This window comes from Oncorhynchus tshawytscha, unplaced genomic scaffold (assembly GCF_018296145.1).
Source record: "Oncorhynchus tshawytscha isolate Ot180627B unplaced genomic scaffold, Otsh_v2.0 Un_contig_2949_pilon_pilon, whole genome shotgun sequence".
Lineage (NCBI taxonomy): Eukaryota > Metazoa > Chordata > Actinopteri > Salmoniformes > Salmonidae > Oncorhynchus > Oncorhynchus tshawytscha.
Window position 1 is genome coordinate 152,453 of NW_024609743.1, and position 25,814 is coordinate 178,266.

The window sequence follows — 25,814 nt, forward strand, 5'->3', positions numbered from 1 at the left end:
GTTCAGGGTACTGGGGGAGACTAGTAACAGTGACTATAGTTCAGGGTACTGGGGAGGCTAGTAACATTGACTATAGTTCAGGGTACTGGGGGAGGCTAGTAACAGTGACTATAGTTCAGGGTACTGGGGGAGACTAGTAACAGTGACTATAGTTCAGGGTACTGGGGGAGGCTAGTAACAGTGACTATAGTTCAGGGTACTGGGGGGGAGGCTAGTAACATTGACTATAGTTCAGGGTACTGGGGGGAGGCTAGTAACAGTGACTATAGTTCAGGGTACTGGGGGAGACTAGTAACAGTGACTATAGTTCAGGGTACTGGGGGAGACTAGTAACATTGACTATAGTTCAGGGTACTGGGGGAGACTAGTAACAGTGACTATAGTTCAGGGTACTGGGGGGCTAGTAACATTGACTATAGTTCAGGGTACTGGGGGGAGACTAGTAACAGTGACTATAGTTCAGGGTACTGGGGGGACTAGTAACAGTGACTATAGTTCAGGGTACTGGGGAGGCTAGTAACATTGACTATAGTTCAGGGTACTGACTAGTAACAGTGACTATAGTTCAGGGTACTGGGGGAGACTAGTAACAGTGACTATAGTTCAGGGTACTGGGGGAGGCTAGTAACATTGACTATAGTTCAGGGTACTGGGGAGGCCGGCTAGTAACAGTGACTATAGTTCAGGGTACTGGGGGAGACTAGTAACAGTGACTATAGTTCAGGGTACTATAGGGGAGGCTAGTAACATTGACTATAGTTCAGGGTACTGGGGAGGCTAGTAACAGTGACTATAGTTCAGGGTACTGGGGGAGGCTAGTAACATTGACTATAGTTCAGGGTACTGGGGAGACTAGTAACATTGACTATAGTTCAGGGTACTGGGGGAGGCTAGTAACAGTGACTATAGTTCAGGGTACTGGGGGAGACTAGTAACAGTGACTATAGTTCAGGGTACTGGGGAGGCTAGTAACATTGACTATAGTTCAGGGTACTGGGGAGGCCGGCTAGTAACAGTGACTATAGTTCAGGGTACTGGGGGAGACTAGTAACAGTGACTATAGTTCAGGGTACTGGGGAGGCTAGTAACATTGACTATAGTTCAGGGTACTGGGGGAGGCCGGCTAGTAACAGTGACTATAGTTCAGGGTACTGGGGGGAGACTAGTAACAGTGACTATAGTTCAGGGTACTGGGGAGGCTAGTAACATTGACTATAGTTCAGGGTACTGGGGAGGCCGGCTAGTAACAGTGACTATAGTTCAGGGTACTGGGGGAGACTAGTAACAGTGACTATAGTTCAGGGTACTGGGGAGGCTAGTAACATTGACTATAGTTCAGGGTACTGGGGGAGGCCGGCTAGTAACAGTGACTATAGTTCAGGGTACTGGGGGAGGACTAGTAACAGTGACTATAGTTCAGGGTACTGGGGGGGAGGCTAGTAACAGTGACTATAGTTCAGGGTACTGGGGGAGGCAGGCTAGTAACATTGACTATAGTTCAGGGTACTGGGGGGCCGGCTAGTAACAGTGACTATATTTCAGGGTACTGGGGGAGACTAGTAACAGTGATTATATTTCAGGGTACTGGGGGAGGCTAGTAACATTGACTATAGTTCAGGGTACTGGGGGAGGCTAGTAACATTGACTATAGTTCAGGGTACTGGGGGGAGGCTAGTAACATTGACTATAGTTCAGGGTACTGGAGGGAGGCTAGTAACAGTGACTATAGTTCAGGGTACTGGGAGGAGGCTAGTAACAGTGACTATAGTGACTATAGTTCAGGGTACTGGGGGGAGACTAGTGACAGTGACTATAGTTCAGGGTACTGGGGGAGGCTAGTAACAGTGACTATAGTTCAGGGTACTGGGGGAGGCCTGCTAGTAACATTGACTATAGTTCAGGGTACTGGGGGAGGCTAGTAACAGTGACTATAGTTCAGGGTACTGGGGGAGGCTAGTAACAGTGACTATAGTTCAGGGTACTGGGGGAGACTAGTAACAGTGACTATAGTTCAGGGTACTGGGGGAGGCTAGTAACATTGACTATAGTTTAGGGTACTGGGGGAGGCCTGCTAGTAACATTGACTATAGTTCAGGGTACTGGGGGAGACTAGTAACATTGACTATAGTTCAGGGCAGGGTACTGGGGAGGCTAGTAACATTGACTACAGTTCAGGGTACTGGGGAGACTAGTAACATTGACTATAGTTCAGGGTACTGGGGGAGGCTAGTAACAGTGACTATAGTTCAGGGTACTGGGGAGGCTAGTAACAGTGACTATAGTTCAGGGTACTGGGGGAGGCTAGTAACAGTGACTATAGTTCAGGGTACTGGGGGAGGCTAGTAACATTGACTATAGTTCAGGGCAGGGTACTGGGGAGGCTAGTAACAGTGACTATAGTTCAGGGTACTGGGGGAGGCTAGTAACATTGACTATAGTTCAGGGCAGGGTACTGGGGGAGGCTAGTAACATTGACTATAGTTCAGGGTACTGGGGGAGGCTAGTAACAGTGACTATAGTTCAGGGTACTGGGGGAGGCTAGTAACATTGACTATAGTTCAGGGTACTGGGGGAGGGTAACAGTGGAGGCTAGTAACATTGACTATAGTTCAGGGTACAGGGGGAGGCCTGCTAGTATTATTGAATAGTTCAGGGTACTGGGGGAGGCCTGCTAGTAACATTGACTATAGTTCAGGGTACTGGGGGGAGGCTAGTGACAGTGACTATAGTTCAGGGTACTGGGGGAGGCTAGTAACAGTGACTATAGTTCAGGGTAGGGGGGAGGCTAGTAACATTGACTATAGTTCAGGGTACTGGGGGAGGCTAGTAACAGTGACTATAGTTCAGGGTACTGGGGGGGAGGCTGAGTAACATTGACTATAGTTCAGGGTACTGGGGGGAGGCTAGTAACATTGACTATAGTTCAGGGTACTGGGGGGAGGCCGGCTAGTCTTGACTATTTAACAGTCTGATGGCCTTGATATAGAAGCTGTTTCTCAGTCCCAGCTTTGATGCACCTGTGCTGTCTCTGCCTTTTATATTTTAGCAGGGGGAACAGGCTGGGGCACGGGGGGGCTGAGGTCATTGAAGACCTTTAGATGGCAGCAGGGTGAACAGGCTGTGGTTGGGGGTGGCTGAGATCATTGAAGACCTTCTAGATGGCAGCAGGGTGAACAGGCTGTGGTTGGGGGTGGCTGAGATCATTGAAGACCTTCTAGATGGCAGCAGGGTGAACAGGCTGTGGTTGGGGGTGGCTGAGATCATTGAAGACCTTCTAGATGGCAGCAGGGTGAACAGGCTGTGGTTGGGGGTGGCTGAGATCATTGAAGACCTTCTAGATGGCAGCAGGGTGAACAGGCTGTGGTTGGGGGTGGCTGAGATCATTGAAGACCTTCTAGATGGCAGCAGGGTGAACAGGCTGTGGTTGGGGGTGGCTGAGATCATTGAAGACCTTCTAGATGGCAGCAGGGTGAACAGGCTGTGGTTGGGGGTGGCTGAGATCATTGAAGACCTTCTAGATGGCAGCAGGGTGAACAGGCTGTGGTTGGGGGTGGCTGAGATCATTGAAGACCTTCTAGATGGCAGCAGGGTGAACAGGCTGTGGTTGGGGGTGGCTGAGATCATTGAAGACCTTCTAGATGGCAGCAGGGTGAACAGGCTGTGGTTGGGGGTGGCTGAGATCATTGAAGACCTTCTAGATGGTAGCAGGGTGAACAGGCTGTCCTTGATGATCTTCCCTGCCAGGGGTACTCGAGAACTATTTGAAAAGGTCCGGATGGATCATGTAATTTATCGCCGTGGTAACAAACCTCCACCTCCCCAGCCGCTGCCTTCCACACCAGTCTCATTGGCGGAGAGAAAATCGTGCAGTTTTAAAAGGTGTAATTGTATCCATTTTGTATGGGGCAGAGATTTGTTTTTGTGTGTGGGGGGGGGCGTTTTAAAGCTCATTTCCCACAATTCTACACATTCTTCCATGTCTTATGTGTGTTTATGTGATACAAGGGCCGAAGCCTGACTTAAGTAAAAAAGGAAGGAGGAGACCCTCGGTCCATATTGACCCCATTCGTGGACAGGATCTGGTCTGTAGTCCGCCAGTTGAGTATCATGGGGGGGGTTCTTGGCCATGGAATACAGGAGACCTACAGCTGTACATAGGACATCTATAGAAAGAGGTTTTCCTCAACTTGTTAATTGAAAACGATTTAGAAAAAAGGTTGACAGAAACTCATGTTCATCCACTCATCGATGGTTTATTAAATATGCATTGGAATATGAACCAGTGTATGAACGCTTATAGCTTCTTATAACACGTCGTAGCTCCTTAAAACACGTCATAGCTCCTTATAACACGTTATAACACGTCATAGCTCCTTATAACACGTTATAACACGTCATAGCTCCTTATAACACGTTATAACACGTCATAGCTCCTTATAACACGTTATAACACGTCATAGTTCCTTATAACACGTTATAACACGTCATAGCTCCTTATAACACGTTATAACACGTCATAGCTCCTTATAACACGTTATAACACATCATAGCTCCTTATAACACGTCATAGCTCCTTATAACACGTTATAACACATCATAGCTCCTTATAACATGTTATAACACATCATAGCTCCTTATAACACATCATAGCTTCTTATAACATGTTATAACACATCATAGCTCCTTAAAACACGTTATAACACATCATAGCTCCTTAAAACACGTTATAACACATCATAGCTTCTTATAACACGTCGTAGCTCCTTAAAACACGTTATAACACCTCATAGCTTCTTATAACACGTTATAACACATCATAGCTTCTTATAACACATCATAGCTCCTTATAACACGTCATAGCTCCTTATAACACGTCATAGCTCCTTATAACACGTTATAACGCATCATAGCTTCTTATAACACGTTATAACACATCATAGCTTCTTATAACACATCATAGCTTCTTATAACACATCATAGCTCCTTATAACACATCGTAGCTTCTTAAAACACGTCATGTGTTATAACCTATCATAGCTTAACACGTCATAGCTCCTTATAACACGTCATAGCTTCTTATAACACGTCATAGCTCCTTATAACACGTCATAGCTTCTTATAACACGTTATAACACGTCATAGCTTCTTATAACACCTCATAGCTTCTTATAACACGTTATAACACATCATAGCTTCTTATAACACATCATAGCTCCTTATAACACGTCATAGCTCCTTATAACACGTTATAACACACCACAGCTTCTTATAACACGTTATAACACATCATAGCTTCTTATAACACATCATAGCTTCTTATAACACATCATAGCTCCTTATAACACATCATAGCTTCTTATAACACAGGTTATAACACATCATAGCTCCTTATAACACATCGTAGCTTCTTAAAACACGTCATGTGTTATAACCTATCATAGCTTAACACGTCATAGCTTCTTATAACACGTCATAGCTCCTTATAACACATCATAGCTCCTTATAACACGTCATAGCTTCTCATTATAACACATCATAGCTCCTTATAACACATCATAGCTTCTCCTTATAACACGTCATAGCTTCTCATTATAACACATCATAGCTCCTTATAACACGCCATAGCTCCTAATAACACATCATAGCTTCTCCTTATAACACGTCATAGCTTCTCATTATAACACATCATAGCTTCTCCTTATAACACATCATAGCTTCTCCTTATAACACATCATAGCTTCTCCTTATAACACATCATAGCTCCTCCTAATAACACATCATAGCTTCTCCTTATAACACGTCATAGCTCCTAATAACACATCATAGCTTCTCCTTATAACACGTCATAGCTTATAACACGTCATAGCTTCTCCTTATAACACATCATAGCTTCTCCTTATAACACATCATAGCTTCTCCTTATAACACATCATAGCTCCTCCTTATAACACATCATAGCTTGTCCTTATAACACATCATAGCTTCTCCTTATAACACATCATAGCTTCTCCTTATAACACGTCATAGCTCCTTATATCACGTCATGATGATGAAGAGGATGTGAAGGCTGGTGCTGGGGGGGATGTCTTAATGATGATGATGATGTGAAGGCTGGTGCTGGGGGGGTGTCTTAATGATGATGATGAAGAGGATGTGAAAGCTGGTGCTGGGGGATGTCATAATGATGATGATGAAGAGGATGTGAAGGCTGGTGCTGGGTGGGGGATGTCTTAATGATGATGATGAAGAGGATGTGAAGGCTGGTGCTGGGGGGATGTCTTGATGATGATGATGATGATGAAGAGGATGTGAAGGCTGGTGCTGGGGGTGTCTTAATGATGATGATGAAGAGGATGTGAAGTCTGGGTGGGGGGATGTCTTAATGATGATGATGAAGAGGATGTGAAGACTGGTGCTGGGGGGATGTCTGAATGGTTATGATGAAGAGGATGTGAAGGCTGGTGCTGGGGGATGTCTTAATGATGATGATGATGATGAAGAGGATGTGAAGGCTGGGGGGATGTCTTAATGATGATGATGAAGAGGATGTGAAGGCTGGTGCTGGGGGGATGTCTTCATGATGATGATGATGATGATGATGAGGCTGGTGCTGGGGGATGTGAAGGCTGGTGCTGGGGGATGTCTTAATGATGATGATGAAGAGGATGTGAAGGCTGGTGCTGGGGGATGTCTTAATGATGATGATGAAGAGGATGATGAAGGCTGGTGCTGGGGGGATGTCTTAATGATGATGATGAAGAGGATGTGAAGGCTGGTGCTGGGGGGATGTCATAATGATGATGATGATGATGGGGGATGTGGGATGATGGTTGGGGTGGGGGGTGTTACTGCTATCTACAGGTGGTTGGGGTGGGGTGGGGGTGTTACTGCTATCTACAGGTGGTTGGGGTGGGGGTCTTACTGCTATCTACAGGTGGTTTGGGGGGGTGTTACTGCTATCTACAGGTGGTTTGGGGGGGTGTCACTGCCATCTACATGTGGTTGGGGTGGGGTGGGGGGGTGGGTGGGGGTGTTTCTGCTATCTACAGGTGGTTGGGGTGGGGGGGTGTTCCTGCCATCTACAGGTGGTTGGGGTGGTGGGGGGGTGTTACTGCTATCTACAGGTGGTTTGGGGGGGTGGGTGTTACTGCTATCTACAGGTGGTTTGGGGGGGGTGTTCCTGCTATCTACAGGTGGGTGGGGTGGGGTGGGGGGTGTTCCTGCTATCTACAGGTGGTTGGGGGGGGGGTGTTACTGCTATCTACAGGTGGTTTGGGGGGGGTGGGTGTTACTGCTATCTACAGGTGGTTTGGGGTGGGGTGGGGGTGTTACTGCTATCTACAGGTGGGTGGGGTGGTGGGGGGGGTGTTACTGCTATCTACAGGTGGGGGGGGTGAGACTCCCCTCCCATTATAATACACAGCCTTCAGAGCACAGGAACAACACTGCATTATAAACCCAGTCTAATCCCTTATGAGCCGTTATAGCGTAGAGGTTAGCAGTAAAGTCACCAGGTACTTCAGCCGTCCAGCCCAATGCACGCTGGGAGATGTTATTCAGGGGGGGAGGAGCCTAGCAGGGAAGCAGCCGGGGGAGGAGCCTAGCAGTGAAGCAGCCTGGTGACTGCCAGCAGCTGGTCTGTGGTGGGTTATTGATCAGGACCAAGCTGATACAGTATTATTGATTATTGATTGGCAGACACCAGAGACAACATGAACATAGACCTCTCGCCTTTGAGAGAGTCAGAGCAGAGCAAGGTGAAGCTGCCTCTAGAGTCTACAGGCACCGATCTAATGGTCACTTCCTGGTCTCCCCCAACAGCCAAGGTTAGGCTTGGTGGATGGCATGCTGATCCTAGATCGGTACTAAACAAGAGTCACCTGTGTTTGTTCACACCCGTCACAGTGGCCAAGATGAACGACGAGAGACAAGACAGGTAGGAGGAAGGAGGAGGACCGGACCACAATCTGTCAAATGTCTTTCAAACCACACATCTCTTAACACAACACTTCTCCAGTCCACACCTCCTGAGGGTTACAATAAAAAAGCAGGATCAATGAGCTAAGCCAGATAACTCTGATAAACAACCAGAAATAACTGCTGGTTTCCTGGTTGTTTAAAACAGTCTTTAAAAAAAAAAAAGATAACATTCTCAGTTCTCTAGGGTCAGAGATAGTAAGCACTACAGTCCTGTCAGGTTGACTGATCCTAGGTCAGTTCTCTAGGGTCAGAGATAGTAAGCACTACAGTCCTGTCAGGTTGACTGATCCTAGGTCAGTTCTCTAGGGTCAGAGATAGTAAACACTACAGTCCTGTCAGGTTGACTGATCCTAGGTCAGTTCTCTAGGGTCAGAGTTAGTAAACACTACAGTGCTGTCCTGTCAGGTTGACTGATCCTAGGTCAGTTCTCTAGGGTCAGAGTTAGTAAACACTACAGTGCTGTCCTGTCAGGTTGACTGATCCTAGGTCAGTTCTCTAGGGTCAGAGTTAGTAAACACTACAGTGCTGTCCTGTCAGGTTGACTGATCCTAGGTCAGTTCTCTAGGGTCAGAGTTAGTAAACACTACAGTGCTGTCCTGTCAGGTTGACTGATCCTAGGTCAGTTCTCTAGGGTCAGAGTTAGTAAGCACTACAGTGCTGTCCTGTCAGGTTGACTGATCCTAGGTCAGTTCTCTAGGGTCAGAGTTAGTAAACACTACAGTGCTGTCCTGTCAGGTTGACTGATCCTAGGTCAGTTCTCTAGGGTCAGAGTTAGTAAGCACTACAGTCCTGTCAGGTTGACTGATCCTAGGTCAGTTCTCTAGGGTCAGAGTTAGTAAGCACTACAGTGCTGTCCTGTCAGGTTGACTGATCCTAGGTCAGTTCTCTAGGGTCAGAGTTAGTAAGCACTACAGTGCTGTCCTGTCAGGTTGACTGATCCTAGGTCAGTTCTCTAGGGTCAGAGTTAGTAAACACTACAGTGCTGTCCTGTCAGGTTGACTGATCCTAGGTCAGTTCTCTAGGGTCAGAGTTAGTAAGCACTACAGTCCTGTCAGGTTGACTGATCCTAGATCAGTTCTCTAGGGTCAGAGTTAGTAAGCACAACAGTGCTGTCCTGTCAGGTTGACTGATCCTAGGTCAGTTCTCTAGGGTCAGAGTTAGTAAGCACTACAGTCCTGTCAGGTTGACTGATCCTAGGTCAGTTCTCTAGGGTCAGAGTTAGTAAGCACTACAGTGCTGTCCTGTCAGGTTGACTGATCCTAGGTCAGTTCTCTAGGGTCAGAGTTAGTAAACACTACAGTGCTGTCCTGTCAGGTTGACTGATCCTAGGTCAGTTCTCTAGGGTCAGAGTTAGTAAACACTACAGTGCTGTCCTGTCAGGTTGACTGATCCTAGGTCAGTTCTCTAGGGTCCCCTGATCGCGCAATGTTCTGCTTGTTGATTGGCCAGTTGGCCAGTTCTGCTTGTTGATTGGCCAGTTAGACAGTTCTGCTTGTTGATTGGCCAGTTAGACAGTTCTGCTTGTTAATTGGCCAGTCACAGTTCTGCTTGTTGATTAGCCAGTTAGACAGTTCTGCTTGTTGATTGGCCAGTCACAGTTCTGCTTGTTGATTGGCCAGTTAGACAGTTCTGCTTGTTGATTGGCCAGTTAGACAGTCCTGCTTGTTGATTGGCCAGTTAGACAGTCCTGCTTGTTGATTGGCCACAGTTAGACAGGTCTGCTTGTTGATTGGCCAGTTAGACAGTTCTGCTTGTTGATTGGCCAGTTAGACAGTTCTGCTTGTTAATTGGCCAGTTAGACAGTCCTGCTTGTTGATTGGCCAGTTAGACAGTCCTGCTTGTTGATTGGCCACAGTTAGACAGGTCTGCTTGTTGATTGGCCACAGTTAGACAGTCCGGCTTGTTGATTGGCCACAGTTAGACAGTTCTGCTTGTTGATTGGTTAATTGGCCAGTTAGACAGTTCTGCTTGTTGATTGGCCAGTTAGACAGTCCTGCTTGTTGATTGGCCAGTTAGACAGGTCTGCTTGTTGATTGGCCACAGTTAGACAGGTCTGCTTGTTGATTGGCCACAGTTAGACAGTCCGGCTTGTTGATTGGCCACAGTTAGACAGTCTGGCTTGTTGATTGGCCACAGTTAGACAGTCCGGCTTGTTGATTGGACAGTTAGACAGGTCTGCTTGTTGATTGGCCACAGTTAGACAGGTCTGCTTGTTGATTGGCCACAGTTAGACAGGTCTGCTTGTTGATTGGCCACAGTTAAGACAGGTCTGCTTGTTGATTGGCCACAGTTCGACAGTTCTGGTAGTTGATTGGCCAGTTAGACAGTTCTGCTTGTTGATTGGCCAGTTAAGACAGTTCTGCTTGTTGATTGGCCAGTTAAGACAGTTTTGACAGGTAACTCTGCTGTGAATTGTCCTGTCTGTCTGTTGGTTCTGAATCTCTCCAGATATTTGGTCTTGAGCCTTGACAACCTGTGGAGAAGACAAGGGGCCACATGTTAGAGATGGGCAGGAATAGCCTGTATTTACTATAGGACTGTAGGTTAAAGTATGAATTAATGTATTTACTATAGGACTGTAGGTTAAAGTATGAATTAATGTATTTACTATAGGACTGTAGGTTAAAGTATGTGTTACTATATTTACTATAGGACTGTAGGTTAAAGTATGTATTACTATAATTACTATAGGACTGTAGGTTAAAGTATGAATGAATGTATTTACTATAGGACTGTAGGTTAAAGTATGTATTACTATATTTACTATAGGACTGTAGGTTAAAGTATGAATGAATGTATTTACTATAGGACTGTAGGTCCTACAACATAGAGGATAGTCAGGGATGTTACAGGGTTGATCCTCTCTACAACATAGAGGATAGTCAGGGATGTTACAGGGTTGATCCTCTCTACAACATAGAGGATAGTCAGGGATGTTACAGGGTTGATCCTCTCTACAACATAGAGGATAGTCAGGGATGTTACAAGGTTGAGATGAGGGCCCAACCCAATTCAAACCAAATCCTGGCATCAGGATTTGGCATCTGGCATCACCCACCCCCCTGGCATCACCCACACCCCTGGCATCACCCCCATTCTGGCATCACCCACACCCCTGGCATCACCCCTATTCTGGCATCACCCACACCCCTGGCATCACCCCTATTCTGGCATCACCCACACCCCTGGCATCACCCCTATTCTGGCATCACCCACCTCTCTGGTATCACCCCCATTCTAGCATCACCCCCATTCTGGCATCACCCACACCCCCTGGCATCACCCCCATTCTGGCATCACTTACACCCCTGGTATCACCCCCATTCTGGCATCACCCACACCCCTGGCATCACCCACACCCCCTGGCATCACCCCCATTCTGGCATCACTTACACCCCTGGTATCACCCCCATTCTGGCATCACCCACTCCTGGCATCCCCCACCCCCTGGTATCACCCCCATTCTGGCATCACCCCATTCTGGCATCACCCCATTCTGGCATCACCCCATTCTGGCATCACCCCCACCCCTGGCATCACTGCAGCAGCAAACTGTCATCCTATCACCATTATCATTCTATCCCTCCTTACTTTTTCATCCCGCAGCCAATGTTGCTCCAAGCCAAGACAAATATCCTCCTCCTGGAGTTCCCAGTATCAGTCTCTCCCATCATCATCATCATCATCACCACAGGCCGGTAGGAGTCCAGTTCACCCCGGTGGAGCATGCCGGTGCAGCGGCGCTTCTCTCTGCCTCTCTAGCCGTGGGCCTCAGCTCACTCCAGGTACCTCTCGAAAACATCGAGTTCTGTGTCCGTGTCGTAAGGGACAGAGGCCGGGTCAGATAGTACCCCTAGGTCCACCAGCGCCTGGTCCATATCTTCCGGTAGAAACACTATCCCCACATTCAGGACGATGTATTCCATTAGAAAGGCATAGTAGAGGATCAAAACGTTCACAAAAAACAGGCCCAGATAAAACATACAGGGAAGTTCGTTGAGGAGCGATTCCAACGAATCTAGTCGAGCATAAGTTTTGAGTGTCATAGAAAACTAAACCGGGAAAGTTTAGCTCAGCAAGTTATGTTGACAAGGAGCAGGATAAGGACAGTGTCATTGCGCTGAGACCAGCAGTAACATGGACAGTGTATTTGGAGTGTCCATTTCGGCGGAGACAGCAATGATTTGTCCTGAATGACCAGCTTTTGCAATAGCACAGCTATCAAGCGATTTGACATTAGTTAGGAGGTACACGAAATAACCTATAACATCAAAAAAAAAGACGTTCAGCTCGACACCACTAGTTCATGTAAACACAGTGTTAACTCGATGCATTCTTGATATTCTCTGAGAAGGTCGAAGGAAAAAAAACTGTTGTGTTATTTGCAACATGCCTGCCCTGGTTAGCTATGACCGGCCAACGACTATAGCGTGATTTCTATTACTATACAGGAATATGTTCTATCGATGGAAATAAATTCGATAATCCAGACCTCCCGTTACATTTTCATGTCAACATTTCCGCTAACTGCATCAAAACAGTCCGACCTTACGGTCAAAACAGTACAGTTGCGTCTATATAGCTTAAGCATTTGATTGGTTCATCATAAGAATTACCGTCCTGTGAATGGTCAACTGAGACTTCGATCACATTGATCCCGCCTTTTCAATCGGTTTTGACGTTTGTTGCGTTTTACGTCGATGGCTCCTCGCATTGGTATTTGATTGGCTGCTGTGTTCATCGCTGTAGGATGAAGACCAATCAACGTCCCCGAAATGTTGGAGAAAAAAAAAACTGTTCGATTTTTTTTCCCCAAAAACAGTTTTGGGATTTGTAGTTTTTTGTAACTGTCATTTTAATGAAATTGTGTTACCGGAACACAACAAAGAAACTCCATGTCCCAGAATCCCCGGCACTAAACCAGTTACGTAACGCGTTATTCCTCACAAGATACGTTCGGGTACGTCCCCTTCTCGCTTACTTAGCCAGAGCTATTTGGTTAGCTAGATATTTTGATATTTTGGACACCTTGTACGGGGGGGATATATGGACGTGATGGGATTGATATAACAGGCAACAACAACAAAAACTAAGCTAGCATCAACATCTTTATTTTTTAATTTTTTAAAGTGCAACTATGTTCGGTCGGTCACGGAGTTGGGGAGGAGGACAGGGGAAAACAAAAAATATCCATTCCCTGGACCATCTGAAGTAAGTAACTAGCATAATTGCTAAGGTTACCCGGCGGGGGTGTATTCATTACGCTCGTTCTGTTACAAAACGTTACTTAAACGGTGGCGACATAAACGGAACGGGGAGGAACCTAACCTGAATTTATCCTCAATTTAAATGATTCTGTTTTTGTTTCTGTTACAAAAAGCAACTGTTTGGTCGATTTAGCCAGCTAACCCCGATAGTTTACTAAGCTAACGTTTAACATGGTTAGCATACCTAGCTAATCCACTTAGCTTGTACTGTTAAACCAAATGCGTTAGTTCTCTAACGTCACTGTTGTTTCCTTGTCACAACTATGTGAACAATGTCAGATGAATATGACTGCTACGAAACGTTAGCTAGCTAGCTACATGATGGGTGTTATTATAACAGCTAGATATACTAATGTTAGCTAACTACATGATGGGTGTCATTATAACAGCTAGATATACTAATGTTAGCTAGCTACATGATGGGTGTCATTATAACAGCTAGATATACTAATGTTAGCTAACTACATGATGGGTGTCATTATAACAGCTAGATATACTAATGTTAGCTAGCTACATGATGGGTGTCATTATAACAACTAGATATACTAACGTTAGCTAGCTACATGATGGGTGTCATTATAACAACTAGATATACTAATGTTAGCTAGCTACATGATGGGTGTCATTACTTGATAACAGCTAGATATACTAACTACATGATGGGTGTCATTACTTGATGACAGCTACATATACTAATGTTAGCTAACTACATTATGGGTGTCATTACTTGATGACAGCTAGATATACTAATGTTAGCTAACTACATGATGGGTGTCATTACTTGATGACAGCTAGATATATACTAATGTTAGCTAACTACATGATGGGTGTCATTACTTGATGACAGCTAGATATACTAACTACATGATGGGTGTCATTACTTGATGACAGCTAGATATACTAATGTTAGCTAACTACATGATGGGTGTCATTACTTGATGACAGCTACATATACTAATGTTAGCTAACTACATGATGGGTGTCATTACTTGATAACAGCTAGATATACTAATGTTAGCTAACTACATGATGGGTGTCATTACTTGATAACAGCTAGATATACTAATGTTAGCTAGCTACATGATGGGTGTCATTACTTGATGACAGCATATACTAATGTTAGCTAACTACATGATGGGTGTCATTACTTGATGACAGCTACATATACTAATGTTAGCTAACTACATGATGGGTGTCATTATAACAGCTAGATATACTAATGTTAGCTAGCTACATGATGGGTGTCATTACTTGATGACAGCTAGATATACTAACGTTAGCTAGCTACATGATGGGTGTCATTATAACAGCTAGATATACTAACGTTAGCTAGCTACATGATGGGTGTCATTATAACAGCTAGATATACTAACGTTAGCTAGCTACATGATGGGTGTCATTACTTGATAACATCTAGATATACTAATGCTAGCTAGCTACATGAATCCATACCATCCCGTCTATGTGACGGTAGTCTAGTCATATTCCGTGGTCCAGAGTGGGTGTGCCAGTTCAAATTGACAGTGCGGTATAGCCACCACACGTTTTACTGAAAAACAACCTGTTTTCTACCATTGTCCATATCCTCTCATCCCTTCCTTTCCTCTTCTCCCTCCTTCTCTCCTCCCTCTAGGTATATGTACCATGTCCTGACTAAGAACACAACGGTAACAGACAGCAACAGGAACTTGCTGGTGGAGACCATTCGCTCCATCACTGAGATACTCATCTGGGGAGACCAGAACGATAGCTCCGTCTTCGAGTAAGACTTTAACCACGACACTATTTTATTCTACTCTATTCTGTTCTACTCCTCTATTGTACTATACTCTACTCTATTCTGTTATACTCCTCTGTTCCCATCTATTGTACTGTACTCTACTTTATTCTACTCTATTCATATCTATTGTACTCTACTCTACTTTATTCTACTCTATTCCTATCTATTGTACTCTACTCTATTAAACATTGTTTTATTGTACTCTACTCTACTTTATTCTACTCTATTCCTATCTATTGTACTCTACACTACTTTATTCTACTCTATTCCTATCTATTGTACTCTACTCTACTTTATTGTACTCTACTCTACTTTATTCTACTCTATTCCTATCTATTGTACTCTACTTTATTCTACTCTATTCCTATCTATTGTACTATACTCTACTTTATTCTACTCTATTCCTCTATTTACCTACTTTCTCTATTCCTTTCTATTCTACTCTACTTTTTTATTCTACTCTACTTTATTCTACTCTATATTCTACTCTATTCTAATCTATCTATTGTACTATACTCTACTTTATTCTACTCTATTCCTCTCTATTGTACTATACTCTACTTTATTCTATTCTATTCCTTTCTATTGTACTATACTCTACTTTATTCTATTCTATTCCTCTCTATTGTACTATACTCTACTTTATTCTACTCTATTCCTCTCTATTGTACTATACTCTACTTTATTCTATTCTATTCCTTTCTATTTACTATACTCTACTTAATTCTACTCTATTTTATTCTACTCTATTTTATTCTACTCTATATTCTATTCTATTCCTACTCTATTGTAATACTCTTATTTATTCTACTCTATATTCTACTCTATTCCTCTCTATTGTACTATACTCTACTTTATTCTACTCTATTCCTATCTATTGTACTGTACTCTACTTTATTCTATTCTATTCCTCTCTATTGTACTATACTCTACTTAATTCTACTCTACTTTATTCTACTCTATATTCTATTCTATTCCTCTCTATTGTACTATACTCTACTTAATTCTACTCTACTTTATTCTACTCTATTCCTATCTATTGTACTATACTCTACTTTATTCTATTCTATTCCTCTCTATTGTACTATACTCTACTTAATTCTACTCTACTTTATTCTACTCTATATTCTATTCTATTCCTCTCTATTGTACTATACTCTACTTAATTCTACTCTACTTTATTCTACTCTATATTCTACTCTATTCCTCTCTATTGTACCATACTCTACTTAATTCTACTCTACTTTATTCTACTCTATATTCTACTCTATTCCTTTCTATTGTACTATACTCTATTTAATTCTACTCTACTTTATTCTACTCTATATTATATTCTATTCCTTTCTATTGTACCATACTCTATTTAATTCTACTCTACTTAATTCTACTGTACTTTATTCTACTATATTCCTCTCTATTGTACCACACTCTACTTAATTCTACTCTACTTTATTCTACTCTGTATCTTCTCTGTTCTCAGCTTCTTCCTGGAGAAGAATATGTTTGCGTTCTTCCTGAATATCCTTCGCCAGAAGTCCGGCCGCTACGTCTGTGTCCAGCTACTCCAGACGCTTAACATCCTGTTTGAAAATATCAGCCACGAGACGTCGCTGTGTGAGCACACACACACACACACACACACACACACACACACACACACACACACACACACACACACACACACAGACACAGACCCCACGGTGACACACACACACACACACACACACACACACACACACACACACACACACACACACACACACACACACACACACACACACTGGCCACCTGTGGTTTAGATGCCCCAGAGTTTTAATCAGCATGAATAAGATATTTCAGTTGTATAACTGTTTTCTCCTCATCTCTCCTCCTCTAGATTACCTGTTGTCCAACAACCACGTCAACTCCATCATCGTTCACAAGTTTGACTTCTCAGACGAGGAGATCATGGCCTATTATATCTCCTTCCTGAAGACCCTGTCACTCAAACTGAACAACCACACTGTACACTTCTTCTATAACGAGGTGAGGGGGGGGACTGGACAACTACCACGAGGTGAGGGGGGGGACTGGACAACTACCACGAGGTGAGGGGGGGACTGGACAACTACCACGAGGTGAGGGGGGACTGGACAACTACCACGAGGTGAGGGGGGGGGACTGGACAACTACCACGAGGTGAGGGGGGGGGACTGGACAACTACCACGAGGTGAGGGGGGACTGGACAACTACCACGAGGTGAGGGGGGGACTGGACAACTACCACGAGGTGAGGGGGGACTGGACAACTACCACGAGGTGAGGGGGGGACTGGACAACTACCACGAGGTGAGGGGGGGACTGGACAACTACCACGAGGTGAGGGGGGGGGACTGGACAACTACCACGAGGTGAGGGGGGACTGGACAACTACTTCACGAGGTGAGGGGGGGGGGGACTGGACAACTACACCGTACACTTCTTCTATAACGAGGTGAGGGGGGGGGACTGGACAACTACTACGAGGGGGGGACTGGACAACTACACTTCTTCACGAGGTGGGGGGGACTGGACAACTACACGAGATGGGGGACTGGACAACTACCACGAGGTGAGGTGGGGGGACTGGACAACTACACCGTACACTTCTTCTATAACGAGGTGGGGGGGGACTGGACAACTACCACGACTTCTTCTATAGGGGGGGACGAGGTGGGGGGACTGGACAACTACACCGTAGACTTCTTCTATAACGAGGTGAGGGGGGGGACTGGACAACTACACCGTACTTCTTCTATAACGAGGTGGGGGGGGACTGGACAACTACACCGTACACTTCTTCTATAACGGGGGGGGGGACTGAACAACTACACCGTACACTTCTTCTATAACGAGGTGGGGGGGACTGAACAACTACACCGTACACTTCTTCTATAACGAGGTGGGGGGGACTGAACAACTACACCGTGAGGGGGGGGGACTTCTTCTATAACGAGGTGAGGGGGGGGACTGGACAACTTACACTTCTTCTATAACGAGGTGGGGGGGACTGGACAACTACCACGAGGTGAGGGGGGGGACTGGACTTCTATAACGAGGTGGGGGGGGACTTGACAACCACACAGTCACTAAATGACTTCTGTAACGAGGTGAGGGGGGGACTGACAACTACACCGTACAGTGCCTTCTTATAGGGGTGAGGGGGGGGACTGGACAACTACACCGTACACTTCTTCTATAACGAGGGGGGGGGGACTGGACAACTACCACGAGGTGAGGGGGGGGACTGGACAACTACCACGAGGTGAGGGGGGGGACTGGACAACTACCACGAGGTGAGGGGGGTGACTTGACAGCCACACAGTCTACTAAATGACTCACGACTGTAAGTGGCTCTGGATAGTCTGTTACATGACTAACATGTAAATGTAGTGCCCTATATAGGGCGTGATGGGCCATAATGTAGGGCCCTATATAGGGGGTGATGGGCCATAATGTAGTGCCCTATATAGGGCGTGATGGGCCATAATGTAGGGCCCTATATAGGGGGTGATGGGCCATAATGTAGTGCCCTATATAGGGAGTAGGGGCCATAATGTAGTGCCCTATATAGGGCGTGATGGGCCATAATGTAGTGCCCTATATAGGGGTAGGGGCCATAATGTAGTGCCCTATATAGGGAGTAGGGGCCATAATGTAGTGCCCTATATAGGGAGTAGGGGCCATAATGTAGTGCCCTATATAGGGCGTGATGGGCCATAATGTAGTGCCCTATATAGGGCGTGATGGGCCATAATGTAGTGCCCTATATAGGGAGCAGGGGCCATAATGTAGTGCCCTATATAGGGGGTAGGGGCCATAATGTAGTGCCCTATATAGGGGGTAAGGGGCCATAATGTAGTGCCCTATATAGGGGGTAGGGGTCCATAATGTAGTGCCCTATATAGGGGGTAGGGGGCCATAATGTAGTGCCCTATATAGGGGTAAGGGGCCATAATGTAGTGCCCTATATAGGGGGTAGGGGCCATAATGTAGTGCCCTATATAGGGGGTAAATGGCCATAATGTAGTGTGCCCTATATAGGGGGTAAATGGCCATAATGTAGTGCCCTATATAGGGAGTAAGGGGCCATAATGTAGTGCCCTATATAGGGAGTAAGGGGCCATAATGTAGTGCCCTATATAGGGGGTAAATTGCCATAATGTATTGCCCTATATAGGGCGTGATGGGCCATAATGTATTGCCCTATATAGGGGGTAAATGGCCATAATGTAGTGCCCTATATAGGGGGTAAATGGCCATAATGTAGTGCCCTATATAGGGAGTAAGGGGCCATAATGTAGTGCCCTATATAGGGGGTAAATGGCCATAATGTAGTGCCCTATATAGGGAGTGATGGGCCATAATGTAGTGCCCTATATAGGGGGTAAATGGCCATAATGTAGTGCCCTATATAGGGGGTAAATGGCCATAATGTAGTGCCCTATATAGGGGGTAAATGGCCATAATGTAGTGCCCTATATAGGGGGTAAATGGCCATAATGTATTGCCCTATATAGGGAGTGATGGGCCATAATGTAGTGCCCTATATAGGGGGTAAATGGCCATAATGTATTGCCCTATATAGGGGGTGATGGGCCATAATGTAGTGCCCGGTATAGGGAATGAGGGGCCAGAATGTAGTGCCCTATATCGGGAATGAGGGGCCAGAATGTAGTGCCCTATATAGGGAGTAGGGGGCCATAATGTAGTGCCCGGTATAGGGAATGAGGGGCCATAATGTAGGGCCCTATATAGGGCGTGATGGGCCATAATGTAGTGCCCGGTATAGGGAATGAGGGGCCAGAATGTAGTGCCCTATATCGGGAATGAGGGGCCAGAATGTAGTGCCCTATATAGGGAGTAGGGGGCCATAATGTAGTGCCCTATATAGGGAGTAGGGGGCCATAATGTAGTGCCCTATATAGGGAATGAGGGGCCATAATGTAGTGCCCTATATCAGGAATGAGGGGCCATAATGTAGGGCCCTATATAGGGAATGGGGGCCATAATGTAGTGCCCTATATAGGGAATGGGGGCCAGAATGTAGTGCCCTATATCGGGAATGAGGGGCCAGAATGTAGTGCCCTATATATAGTAGGGGGCCATAAGTAGGGAAGGGGGCCATAATGTAGGGCCCTATATAGGGAATGGGGGCCATAATGTAGTGCCCTATATAGGGAATAGGGGTCCATAATGTAGTGCCCTATATCGGGAATGAGGGGCCATAATGTAGTGCCCTATATAGGGAATGAGGGGCCATAATGTAGTGCCCTATATCGGGAATGAGGGGCCATAATGTAGTGCCCTATATCGGGAATGAGGGGCCATAATGTAGGGCCCTATATAGGGAATGGGGGCCATAATGTAGTGCCCTATATAGGGAATGGGGGGCCATAATGTAGTGCCCTATATAGGGAGTAGGGGTCCATAATGTAGTGCCCTATATCGGGAATGAGGGGCCATAATGTAGTGCCCTATATAGGGAATGAGGGACCGTAATGTAGGGCCCTATTTAGTGAATGGGGGGCCATAATGTAGTGCCCTATATAGGGAATGAGGGGCCATAATGTAGGGCCCTATATAGGGAATGAGGGACCGTAATGTAGGGCCCTATTTAGTGAATGGGGGGCCATAATGTAGTGCCCTATATAGGGAATGAGGGGCCATAATGTAGGGCCCTATATAGGGAATGAGGGACCGTAATGTAGGGCCCTATTTAGTGAATGGGGGGCCATAATGTAGTGCCCTATATAGGGAATGAGGGGCCATAATGTAGGGCCCTATATAGGGAATGAGGGGCCATAATTTAGTGCCCGGTATAGGGAATGAGGGGCCATAATGTCATGCCCGGTAGAGTGAATGAGGGGCCATAATGTAGGGCCCTATATAGGGAATGAGGGGCCATAATGTAGGGCCCTATATAGGGAATGGGGGCCATAATGTCATGCCCGGTATAGTGAATGAGGGGCCATAATGTAGGGCCCTATATAGGGAATGGGGGCCATAATGTAGTGCCCGGTATAGGGAATGGGGGCCATAATGTAGTGCCCTATATAGGTAATGGGGGCCATAATGTCATGCCCGGTATAGTGAATGAGGGGCCATAATGTAGGGCCCTATATAGGGAATGGGGGACCATAATGTCATGCCCGGTATAGGGAATGAGGGGCCATAATGTCATGCCCGGTATAGGGAATGAGGGGCCATAATGTCATGCCCGGTATAGGGAATGAGGGGCCATAATGTCATGCCCGGTATAGGGAATGAGGGGCCATAATGTCATGCCCGGTATAGGGAATGAGGGGCCATAATGTCATGCCCGGTATAGTGAATGAGGGGCCATAATGTAGGGCCCTATATAGGGAATTTTGGGACACGACCTTTGCGATTGACCTTTGTGTTTCAGCACTCGACCTTTGGCTTCTGTGTATGGGGTAAAGTTATTGGTGTACTGTCGATGGTAGCTCCTCTCTTAGTCCAATTCCCCCTCTCTCTTCCTGAAGGGTGCACTTGAGCATTGCCCGTCGTGGATTTAAAAGCATCGGATTGGCTGGAGTTTACCTCCCATTTGGTTAAATCCACGATGGGAAGTGTGCAAGGGTACACTTTTGGGGGAGGAAGTGGATAATTGGGGCTGCAAGCCTTGGAATCTGGGCTAATACTCCTCTGTTCCCTGTGACCTCTCTAGCTGACCCATGACGTTTAACTTCTGACCCTGGCTGTGATTGGCTGGAGGTCTCAGGGAACACCCCCCCCCCCTCCCCCAGAGAGAGAGATCAGCTGCCTGTAGACCTGCTATAACAACCGGCCACCTAATGCCTGCTGAACGAACACTAGGTTTCATAGTATTAAGTCACTACAGTATGTTGAAATAGAAGCATTTTCCCAGCCTAACTTCCCCCCCCAAAAATAACAGGATTCCAGGTTTCCTACTTATTCCATCCTGATTCCAGCTATCTGTAGTTCTGGGAATCTACCTGCTACTAGAATTAGAAGCAGGGTTGCCCTATAACTAGCTACAGCACGTTGCCCTGTAACTAACTACAGCACGTTGCCCTATAACTAACTACAGCACGTTGCCCTATAACTAACTACAACACGTTGCCCTATAACTAACTACAGCACGTTGCCCTGTAACTAACTACAGCACGTTGCCCTATAACTAACTACAACACGTTGCCCTGTAACAAACTACAGCACGTTGCCCTATAACTAACTACAGCACGTTGCCCTATAACTAACTACAGCACGCTGCCCTATAATAACTAACTACAGCACGCTGCCCTATAACTAACTACAGCACGCTGCCCTATAACTAACTACAGCACGTTGCCCTATAACTAACTACAGCACGTTGCCCTATAACTAACTACAACACGTTGCCCTATAACTAACTACAACACGTTGCCCTATAACTAACTACAGCACGTTGCCCTATAACTAACTACTACACACGTTGCCCTATAACTAACTACAGCACGTTGCCCTATAACTAACTAACTACAGCACGTTGCCCTATAACTAACTACAGCACGTTGCCCTATAATAACTAACTACAGCACGTTGCCCTATAACTAACTACAGCACGTTGCCCTATAACTAACTAACTACAGCACGTTGCCCTATAACTAACTACAGCACGTTGCCCTATAACTAACTACAGCACGTTGCCCTATAACTAACTAACTACAGCACGTTGCCCTGTAACTAACTACAGCACGTTGCCCTATAACTAACTACAACACGTTGCCCTATAACTAACTCCAAACGTTGCCCTATAACTAACTACAGCACGTCGCCCTATAACTAACTAACTACAGCACGTTGCCCTATAACTAACTAACTACAGCACGTTGCCCTATAACTAACTACAGCACGTTGCCCTATAACTAACTAACTACAGCACGTTGCCCTATAACTAACTACAGCACGTTGCCCTATAACTAACTAACTACAGCACGCTGCCCTATAACTAACTACAGCACGCTGCCCTATAACTAACTACAGCACGTTGCCCTATAACTAACTAACTACAGCACGTCGCCCTATAACTAACTAACTACAGCACGCTGCCCTATAACTAACTACAGCACGTTGCCCTATAACTAACTACAGCACGTTGCCCTGTAACTAACTACAGCACGTCGCCCTATAACTAACTACAGCACGTTGCCCTATAACTAACTAACTACAGCACGTCGCCCTATAACTAACTAACTACAGCACGCTGCCCTATAACTAACTACAGCACGCTGCCCTATAACTAACTACAGCACGTTGCCCTATAACTAACTACAGCACGCTGCCCTATAACTAACTACAACACGTTGCCCTATAACTAACTACAACACGTTGCCCTGTAACTAACTACAGCACGTTGCCCTATAACTAACTACAGCACGTTGCCCTATAACTAACTACAACACGTTGCCCTGTAACTAACTACAACACGTTGCCCTGTAACTAACTACAGCACGTTGCCCTATAACTAACTACAGCACGTTGCCCTATAACTAACTACAACACGTTGCCCTATAACTAACTACAGCACGTTGCCCTATAACTAACTACAGCACGTTGCCCTATAACTATCTACAGCACGTTGCCCTATAACTAACTACAACACGTTGCCCTATAACTAACTACAGCACGTTGGTAAGGGCCTAGTCCCCTAGGAGGTAGTGGGTAAGGGTTAAGGGCCTAGTCCCCTAGGTAGTAGTGGTTAAGGGCCTAGTCCCCTAGGGGTTAAGGGCCTAGTCCCCTAGGTAGTAGTGGTTAAGGGCCTAGTCCCCTAGGGGGTAAGGGGCTAGGGGTCTCTGGTAGTAGTGGTTAAGGGCCTAGTCCCCTAGGGGGTAAGGGGCTAGGGGTCTCTGGTAGTGTGGTCTCTCTGTGCCCAACAGTGGTGCGGTGCTGAGCTCACTGGCGCCCCCTCTCTGTCTCCCAACACACAGCACACTAATGATTTTGCCCTGTACACCGAGGCCATTAAGTTCTTCAACCACCCGGAGAGCATGGTCCGTATCGCAGTCAGAACCATCACACTGAACGTCTACAAGGGTGAGTCTCACACACACACACACACACACACACACACAGCGCTACTAGGGGCTGAAACCTCTGCAATGGCCAGCTGCTATTCCTCTTCTGGGTGCTCGGGTGGCTCTGGGTGCTCGGGGGGCTCTGGGTGCTCAGGGGGCTCTGGGTGCTCGGGGGGCCCTTGGTGCTCGGGGTGCTCGGGGGCTCTGGGTGCTCTGGGTGCTCGGGGGGCCCTTGGTGCTCAGGGGGCTCTGGGTGCTCGGCTTGACATGGCTGACCAAGGTGTCTGAGCAGCTCTGCCTTGCTGATGTACTACTCAACATGTACTCCATACTGTTCTACCTGTCTGTCTGTTATACCTGTCTGTCTGTCTCTGTTATGTCTGTCTGTCTGTCTGTTAACTGAACAGTGGGTGTCTCTGTGTGTCTGTGTGTTCACATTTAACCAGAGTGTTTATCTAACTGTTAACTGAACAGTGGGTGTATTTAACAATGTTTTAGTCAGCTGTGTGGGTTATGTAGCTGTGTGGGTCGTGTAGCTGTGTGGGTCGCGTAGCTGTGTGGGTCGCGTAGCTGTGTGGGTCGTGTAGCTGTGCTTTGCTGTTTAGTTCTGTTAGACACTACACAGCTACCTGACTACCCAGGAGCCCTGCTGTTTAGACTCTACACAGCTACCTGACTACCCAGGAGTCTGTTAGACACTACACAGCTACCTGACTACCGTTAACCTTGTGAATGCTCTCTCCCTCCCCTCCCTCTCACCATCCCCCTCTCCCTTCCCTCCCTCTTCTCCTCTATCTCTCCCTCCCCTCTCTCCCTCTTCTCCCCTCTCTCTCTCCTCCTCTTCCTCCTCTCTCTCCCCCTCCTCTCCCCCCCTCCTCCCCTCCCCTCTCCCCCTCCTCTTCCTTCTCTCATCTTCTCTCCTCTTCCTCCTCCTCTGTCCCCATCTATTCCTCTTCTCTCCTCGCTCTTCCTGTTTCCTCCTCTCCCCATCTCCTCCTCTCCCCATCTCCTCCTCCTTCCTCCTCTCTCCCTCTCCTCTCTCCCCATCTCCTCTTCTCCTCTCTCTCCCCATCTCTTCCTCTTCTCTCCTCGCTCTTCCTGCTCTCCTCTCCCCATCTCCTCCTCTCCCCATCCTCCTCTCCCATCTCTCCTCTCTCCCTCTCCCATCTCCCCTCTCTCTCCCCATCTCCTCTTCCCCCTCCCTCTCTCTCCCCTCGCCTCCTCCCCCATCTCCTCTCCCCATCTCCTCTCTCTCCCATCTCTCTCTCTCCCCATCTCCTCTTCCTCCTTTCCTCCTCTTCCTCCTCTCTCTCCCCATCTCCTCTCTCTCCACATCCTCCTCTCCTCATCTCCTCCTCTCCCCATATCCTCCTCTCCCCAACTCCTCCTCTTCCTCCTCTCCCCAACTCCTCCTCTCCCCAACTCCTCCTCTCCTCTTCTCTCCTCTTCCTCCTCTCCCCATCTCCTCCTCTCTCCCATCTCCTCTCTCTCCCCATCTCCTCTTCCTCCTTTCTCTCCTCTTCCTCCTCTCTCTCCCCATCTCCTCTCTCTCCTCATCTCCTCCTCTCCTCATCTCCTCCTCTCCTCATCTCCTCCTCTCCCCATATCCTCCTCTCCCCAACTCCTCCTCTTCCTCCTCTCCCCAACTCCTCCTCTCCCCAACTCCTCCTCTTCCTCCTCTCCCCAACTCCTCCTCTCCCCTCTCCTCCCCCAACTCCCCAACTCCTC

General features: G+C 46.5%; 2 protein-coding genes and 2 long non-coding RNA genes across 4 annotated transcripts in view; 1 reads left to right on the forward strand and 3 right to left on the reverse strand.

Annotated features, from left to right (window-relative positions):
* Positions 1-4,233: 4,233 nt before the first annotated feature.
* On the reverse strand, positions 4,234-6,274 carry LOC121845704. The gene is made up of 2 exons (XR_006082697.1): positions 4,384-6,274; positions 4,234-4,343 (listed from the first exon to the last, which is right to left on the reverse strand). It is a non-coding gene; the product is annotated as an uncharacterized LOC121845704 (long non-coding RNA).
* A 1,103-nt stretch (positions 6,275-7,377) lies between these two features.
* LOC121845703 lies at positions 7,378-7,811 on the reverse strand. Its single transcript, XR_006082696.1, has 2 exons — positions 7,719-7,811; positions 7,378-7,463 (listed from the first exon to the last, which is right to left on the reverse strand). It is a non-coding gene; the product is annotated as an uncharacterized LOC121845703 (long non-coding RNA).
* A 2,130-nt stretch (positions 7,812-9,941) lies between these two features.
* dexi (Dexi homolog (mouse)) lies at positions 9,942-12,540 on the reverse strand. Its single transcript, XM_024409367.2, has 2 exons — positions 11,572-12,540; positions 9,942-10,453 (listed from the first exon to the last, which is right to left on the reverse strand). Exon 1 carries the CDS (start codon positions 12,024-12,026, stop codon positions 11,757-11,759), a length of 270 nt encoding a protein of 89 aa, XP_024265135.1. The 5' UTR covers positions 12,027-12,540; the 3' UTR covers positions 9,942-10,453; positions 11,572-11,756.
* Positions 12,541-12,939: 399 nt separating this feature from the next.
* Positions 12,940-25,814, forward strand: part of clec16a (C-type lectin domain containing 16A) — a 111,510-nt gene continuing 98,635 nt past the window's right edge. The window contains exons 1-5 of the mRNA XM_042317485.1: positions 12,940-13,191; positions 14,881-15,009; positions 16,508-16,641; positions 16,904-17,052; positions 24,000-24,105. Of these exons, the coding sequence (XP_042173419.1) occupies positions 13,118-13,191; positions 14,881-15,009; positions 16,508-16,641; positions 16,904-17,052; positions 24,000-24,105 (592 nt within the window). The 5' untranslated portion in view covers positions 12,940-13,117. The remainder of the gene's footprint in view (positions 13,192-14,880; positions 15,010-16,507; positions 16,642-16,903; positions 17,053-23,999; positions 24,106-25,814) is intronic.

Excerpts from the sequence above, each read along its gene's own strand:
- dexi (XM_024409367.2), bottom strand. The coding sequence starts at position 12,026 with ATGACACTCAAAACTTATGCTCGACTAGATTCGTTGGAATCGCTCCTC.